General features: G+C 55.0%; 1 protein-coding gene across 1 annotated transcript in view; it reads left to right on the top strand.

The window, feature by feature from the left end:
* Positions 1-4033: 4033 nt before the first annotated feature.
* The window catches only part of Psf3 (DNA replication complex GINS protein Psf3), a gene marked incomplete in the record, with an annotated part of 5234 nt that continues 2121 nt past the window's right edge, over positions 4034-7146 (top strand). Inside the window, 3 exon segments of the mRNA XM_037229538.1 lie at positions 4034-4259; positions 5914-6061; positions 7025-7141. Of these exon segments, the coding sequence (XP_037085433.1) occupies positions 4154-4259; positions 5914-6061; positions 7025-7141 (371 nt within the window).

Below are 7146 nucleotides of genomic sequence, written 5' to 3' on the forward strand. Positions count from 1 at the left end.
TCTCCACCGATCTCAGCGACATCCCCGAGGTGCGAGACTGGCTCTCCCAGGGGGCTGCGTGACGTGACGACCGGGAAGGTCGGCTGACGTGCCAGCAGTTGGCCGGCACGCGGGGTGACGTCACGGACGTGGGCGGCGACCTGGCTTGGTTTGTGATGCGTCGCAGTGTAGCCCTGGGTCCTGTGCGGGTCGCGGCGCTCTGCGTGGGGTACAGTCGCAGTATCACACTCGCTTATGGGAGCTGGTCTGTTTGAGGTGACGTCGCAGTTTTATTCCGCCTGGTGCCGGTAGTGCAGTGGTCAACGCGTCTGCGCGTCAGGGGAACCAGAGGTACGTGGTTCAATTCCCTGTGGTGCCCGCCCTTCCTTCCAGCGTGACAGGCAGGTGCCAGGCGACGCCATATAGCCTCAATAGCTGGCAACGTCGTAAAGCCCCAGTGGCGTGCAGGAGGCCCCGGAGCCGGAGACGCTGTGGGTGGCCACGCGGTTGTGTGTGTGTGTGTGTTATGACGTCACAGTGTCATGCCGCCCGGCAGGAGCCGCTGGAGCCGGCCGTGCTGGAGGCGGCCGACCGTCGGGCGGCGCAGCTGTCCGCCCAGCTGCGCCAGCTGCCGGCCGGGCCGCTGCAGCGGTCGGCCCAGCAGCTGGCCGGTGTCGCCCAGCGGGCCGTCAGCCAGCAGAGGCCGGATGGCCGCCGTATCGCTGGTACGGGGCGGGAGCGCGAGCGGGAAGTGCGGCCGGCGCCGCACCGTGGCCGACTCGGAAAAGCTCCGTTGGTGACAGTAGGGCCGTGCTCGTGTACGTGGGGGATGGGATGTCATACGGGGACTGCACGCTGTGATGCGTGATCATGGGGGAGGGGAAGGGGTGTTTTGTTTCGGGAGCATTGTTAACGTGAGAATTGTTCTGGCCGGCGTCAGTTATGTCGTCATTGCAATGCTGACCTGGTGAGGAGCTTTTGATCCATCAGAAATCGCTCCGCGCGCGTTTAGCCGTTCCCTGTGTGGTGATAGTCGACGGGTCTATTTCAGGCTCAGAGATGTCGTTGGTTGACGCCGGCTTCTCTCTGCTGACATCAGTGCTGACGCAGCACGGCGTCGCCGTTTCGGAGCCGACGGTGGTGTCGGACGGGGCGGCGGCGGAGCCGCTGCGAAGCTGCAGTTTCTGCGATCGCCGCGAGGCGGCGCCTGGCTCGTTCCAGCTGTGCTCGCTGTGCGATAAGGGCGGCGCGGCCGAACCGCGGGTGTACTGCGGGAAGCCGTGCCAGACCGATGACTGGGAGATGAGTCACTGGGAGCACCACCAGTGACCGCTTGGAGGTCCGCCAGTGACCGCTGGAGGACCATCATTGCTCGCTGGAGGTCCGCCAGTGACCGCTAGGAGATCTGCCATTGACCGCTGGAGGACCATCACTGCTCGCTGCAGGACCACCCGTGACCGCTGGGTGGTCCGCTAGTGACCGCTGGGAGGTCCGCCATTGACCGCTGAAGGACCATCATTGCTCGCTGGAGAACCACAAGTGACTGCTGTGAGGTCCACCAGTGACTGCTGGAGGATCACCACTCAACGTTTAAGGAACGCCAGCGCCTGCTGGAGGACCACCAGTGACCGCTGGGAGGTCCACCAGTGATCGCTCGAGGATCACCAGTCAACGTTTAAGGAACGCCAGCGCCCACTGGAGGACCACCAGTGACTACTTTTAATCTAGATTGGCCTGACATTTTGCGGTTGGGTATTGGCTTCTTTTAGGTCACGCTGTAAGCTGAAGCTGTCGCAATCCTTTCACAACGCTTTTGTGATACATTTGATTCATTTTTTCCTGGTGTGACTCCACTGCGTAGTGCCCTGTTTTGCTTTGCTTTTGTCCGTCTTGTGCATCTTGCTTCCCAGAGCTGGTAATGTTGCGGGTCGTGCTATGAGCGCGGTGATCGGTGTTGGACACGTCGAACGGGCAAACTCCTGCGACAAAAGCGACAGAAGATGTGTTCAGTTCTCTTGTTTGTATCTCTTTGTCACGTCCATTTTACACGAAGAATAAGCCGTCGTCAAACATTCCGCATTTGCACCGAATCCGCGTCAGTGCACATCAAAACACGGCTCTTCCGTGGCTCAGAACGTCCGCGAGTGCCGTGTGCGAACGGCGTGATCTCGTCGGGGGCGTCTGTGTGGGACGCGGGGGGACGCGACCCTTCCTCCTAATGTGGAGTGGGCGCGCCGGGGGGACGGCTCCATCTTTTACGAGTGCCTTAAGATCAGTGATGTAATCAGGTCTTTCCGTTTGGCGCGGGATGAGCCCGGAGCGAGGCCAGCCGCTGTGATAGTGACCATGGGCTGTGTGCGATTGCCTGCGCTTCGAAGAAGTAAACACCAGCGGGTCTTGTAGAGCATTTTTCGTCGAGCTTTCTGCCTTGTTGCTATATTATATATGTGATTCTGCAATACACTGCCGGGACTGCGACCGCGTCTCGCACCATTCATATGAAACTTTTGTTGTCTGGCGCCCGCGGTGGCAGCTCGAGTGGCGGCATGGACATGTCGTGCGATGCCTCAAAGTGATCTCCGTCGGAAAGAGTAGAGGCTTCACAAGGATGGGGCGCAGGTTCTCTGCTGTTAGCACCTCAGCTTCTCGAGTGTGCTGTTTTGGGACGCCCAGCGGTGCCACGCGTAGCGCGGGCATCTGACGTGGGCGCGATCTTGCCATGGGTCTGGCACGGTGCAGGTTTTTGTATTCTTGGTTGTCATATCCTCCCTCCATCTCATCAGGCCCCTCATCTTGCGACGGAGTATACTTGTAATTTGCATGGGGGCAAATCACCATTAGAAATAAAGACAACGAACAATGGGTGGGGCAGCGGGAATCACACCCTCTGGAAGTGACTGAGGCGGGGGGCCGGAGTAACATTGCACTTGTTCAGGCCGTTGTGTCTATGAGTCACCACCGGCCTAATGCTCACAAACTACGCTCCGAAGTCGTGACAAGCTAGTACAGGCTTGAAATTATTGGGACGCTCGCAAAAAGCGCGCGAATTGACGCTGGTGTCAGAACGTGGAGCGCAATTATCTCGAGCAGGTGTCAGGAAGAGAACGAAGACAACTACAGCTTCGAGCGCTGGTGTGACATCTTTCGACGGCGGCGTGGGGGGGGGGGGGGGGGGCATTATGGCGCAGTGCGGAGTGGCGTCGGGCATCTTCAGTTCTTTTGCTGCGAAATAGGGCCCGTAATAACATCTGCAGATAGGAGAAACATTCGCCATGCTATGACTCCCTGTCTTACCAGCAAAGCGCATTTCGTGCCGTCCGTGTATTGTACGACGCATTTTTTACATTTCCGATCCAATTGCCTGGTTTCATGAATTACGCTGAGTGACTCCCTCCCTACCCCTCTCCCACCTGATTTCGTTGTTGTGCGAATCGTCCCACAAAGGTATGGTCTGCTTGGCCACCAATTTACCTGGAGGAACAAAAACCGGCGTGTTGCTTGCCTTGAGAGGAAGCCAGTGGTATACGCCTTTAAGTGAAAACATTTTGGTGATTAAGTAATTTTATCACCAAAATGGTGATTTTGTGATAAGTGATCAAGTGATGAAGATTTTATTATCAGACCTGAGCATGACGCTCTGCACCCCACCCCCCCCCCCTTCCCCCGTCATCCCCATTGTTCAGGTTCTGTCCTGATATGTCCAGTCAAAACATCCTCTATGGTACTGAGGCGGCACCACCCTTTTGGCCTCTTGCAGCACGCGGGACGAGGGTAGTGATCGATACGCATGAGAGTTACCGTCAGATACGTACAAGGCATATTCATGGATGAAGTAACTGCTGCTCGAGGCTTAGATGTGTGCTGTCCGCTCATACGACTGCAAATGATATTGACTGGATGGCGTTTTTTTTACCAGTTAACAAAAAATTTGTTTTGTATGGAAGCGATCGACTTGGCGGCACTTTCGTTTGTTGACGTGATGATTGCGCATGTATGACCGTTCTAGCGCATATTTTTGCCGATGGGAGTTGCAATACACAGTACATAGGTGTTTTTCTGTGTTGTGGCCGTGGGACTCTATTGACAGTTACAAGTCGGTGCGTTCAATCGAATCTGGTTGATGTGTTAAACTAAACTTTATCCCACAATTAGTTGTTACTTTTATATTGCGAGTATGGACTTATGCCGATCATATTCACCTGACTGTTTCTCCTTGGATGACATTCTTGCCTCGAACGCCAATGTTTCCTGCAAGTTTCTGGAGGAAACTAAACATCTAGGTAAGCTTTCATGGCTAGAAATTTTCTGAAAGAAGTTCAGTGAATTGTTTTGCAAAGATGGCTGGCATGATAGTTGTTGTTTATTAAAGCTTACAGGAAACGAACCCCAGAAAAAGTGTATCTAATTGAATGGTAAGCTTCATGTTTTCATCTGGTATTGGTCTTCAAAATATTCTCCTTCCCCCACTCCACTGAATGCCTTTCCAAGATCTTTAATAGACCTTACTTGTGTATGTCAATCTTAGGCCAGGCCTAATTTCGCTTTTCAAAATTATGTTGTGGATAATATATGGCTGCAGTCAAAGTTCTTGAAAACCCCAATTATTGCTACTTGGCAAATTTGGCTTGCAGGAATAATGTTTTTAGGGTGTCTAAGCCTAAATATTTTTTGCACCAATATGCACACTTGAAAAATTGGTTCTGTATGCACTGAAATTGTTGGTGTCTACCCCAAGCTCTCAGCACTCAGCAATGTCGTTTACATCCTTTTAGATTGTTTCTGTCATGTTGTTGCCTTGCTGGACATGTTCATGTTCAGCATAGTGTTTGTTTGTTACAGTCTGGAGTATGTATAATGTGACATCAAATGATCTGTTATGTCATTTGCATGTTCCAAATGCCATGCTTTTTGTGACATAGCTTGCCATCCAAGCTGCCAGATGTCTCATACTTGACTGACTGGTCTTCAACTCTGCTGTCACTGCAGAAATAATAATGAAGTGGATGGGAAAATATGAACTGCAAATATAGCAATCACCATGAAGAAAATTAAAATTAAAAATGCTATAAATGGGGCAGGCAATGTCAAATAGCCTCATGCAACTGAGTGTGTCCTAAAGCCTTAATGACGGTGACAACGCTTACCGGAATGCTGCAGTATGACTTTCAGTGGCAGGGAAATGAAGACATGTTGTGAGTGGGAAGTGTACAGTCCTGGTTTTGTGATTTTTTATTGACATTGTGCATTGGAAAATTGTGGTCTTATATGAACAATCAGTCCATGGAAGACTGACAACAACAAAAAACTGGTCAGTATTATAGTAGTCATGGGAAGAGTGTTTTTGGGTAAGGCTGTAAGTAAGCATCAATAATATGAGTCATGCATCACACAAATCACAGGTCTGTCAAGAAGCAACACATTTGTTTTAAGAAAATAGAAGGTTTTGGTTTCCACCCATCTGATTGAATTAACAGTGAATAAGAATGTTGTGTCCAAGCACAGCATCCATTGCACAGCAGGGCTGCCTATGTCTGCGCCTGTCAGCCTGTGTGGCACCTGTATATCTGGATAGGCACATCAGAAGTCGTCTCTTCACACCATAGCCATCCTTGGTGCCTGGCTAGTCATCACCTCCACTGGGTCTTGTCATTTTCATTCACCTCCACTGGCTGGCAGAACCGCCTGCATCTGCGTGCTCATACCCGTGCCGGTGTTTTTCACACTCATTGTGTCTCATTTTGTGACTCTGACGCGTATCACAGCAGACCGCCTCTCCACACCCGCCCCGGTAAATGTCCGGTCATGTGCCCGGTAAATGTCTGCTGGGCCTCCCACCCGTGAGCCCCCCTCCCCTCCAGGTCGTCGCCTGCGCGCGGCCGCCGTTCGCGCCGCCGCCGCCGTGGCAGGGTCACCGCTCGTCGCCCGTCGCCGCAGGCTTCCTCGACTCGTCCGGCCAGCACGAGGACGTGCCGGCCAACGCCAAGCTGGAGCTGCCGCTGTGGCTGGCGCACCTGCTCAACGTCACCACCTACAAGCAGATCGTCAGCGTCAGCCTGCCCAAGCTGTACCGGCAGACGCACAGGTGCGGCGCCCGTCCGCCGTCCCGCTGCCCGCCGCGGCGACGGTGGGGTGGTGCTGGGGTGTCGCGACTGGACGGTGGCGTGAGGCGCGCTGCCAGTCCCGACACTGGCCTGGTGTTCGTTGGACGCCGGTGCGGCGACGGTGGCCGCCGTGCGCCCGCCCAGTGTGGGGACGCCGTGTCGCCGCCGGCTGTTGGGTGCCTGCCTGTGGCGATGCATCACTCCAGCCACTCACGCAACACTCCAGCCACTCGCGCAACACTCCAGCCACTCGCGCAACACTCCAGCCACTCGCGCAACACTCAAGCCACTCACGGCAACACTCCAGCCACTCACGCAACACTTAAGCCACTCACGGAACACTCCAGCCACTCACGCAACACATCAGCCACTCGTGCGATACTCAAGCCACTCACGGCAACACTCCAGCCACTCACGCAACACTCCAACCACTCACGGCAACACTCCAACCACGCACGCAACACACCAGCCACTCACGGCAACACTCCAGCCACTCACTGTAACACTTCAGCCACTCACTGTAACACTCCAGCCACTCACTGCAACACTCCAGCCACTCACGCAACACTAGGCACTCACGCAACACTTAAGCCATCCGCTGCAACACTTCAGCCACCCACTGCAACACTTCAGCCACCCAGTGGTAAGTGTCGCGTCAGTGACGTATCAAAGGCTGGTTATCTCGCCGCAGACTGTCAGGAAAGACGTCCGTGCGCGGCGCCAGTCACAGACTACGAGGAGGTGCCGAGTTCCCTCTGGGTACATCGCCGCGCTGGTCCGTCTGCAGCAGCCCCGCGACAAGCTGCTGTGATGGCCGCGCTGGCCGGTCGCTCGGGGCATGGCTTTGTGGCGTTGAGCCGGGCACGCGAGGGACGCTGGCGTCCGGGCAGGAGGTGCGTCTGTCGTGAGCGGGTGGTGGTGACTCGGCGCCGCCGCCGCCGCAGGACGATGCTGGACGCTGGAGCGGAGGTGGTCAATTTGCACTCGTGGGGGCCGCACTTCTACGAGACGGGGCGCCACCTGCTGCGGCTGAGGCATGGCGAGGGCCCGGCCATCGCCTCTACAC

This window comes from Pollicipes pollicipes, unplaced genomic scaffold, assembly GCF_011947565.3.
Source record: "Pollicipes pollicipes isolate AB1234 unplaced genomic scaffold, Ppol_2.1 Scaffold_6138;HRSCAF=7277_pilon_pilon_pilon, whole genome shotgun sequence".
NCBI lineage: Eukaryota > Metazoa > Arthropoda > Thecostraca > Pollicipedomorpha > Pollicipedidae > Pollicipes > Pollicipes pollicipes.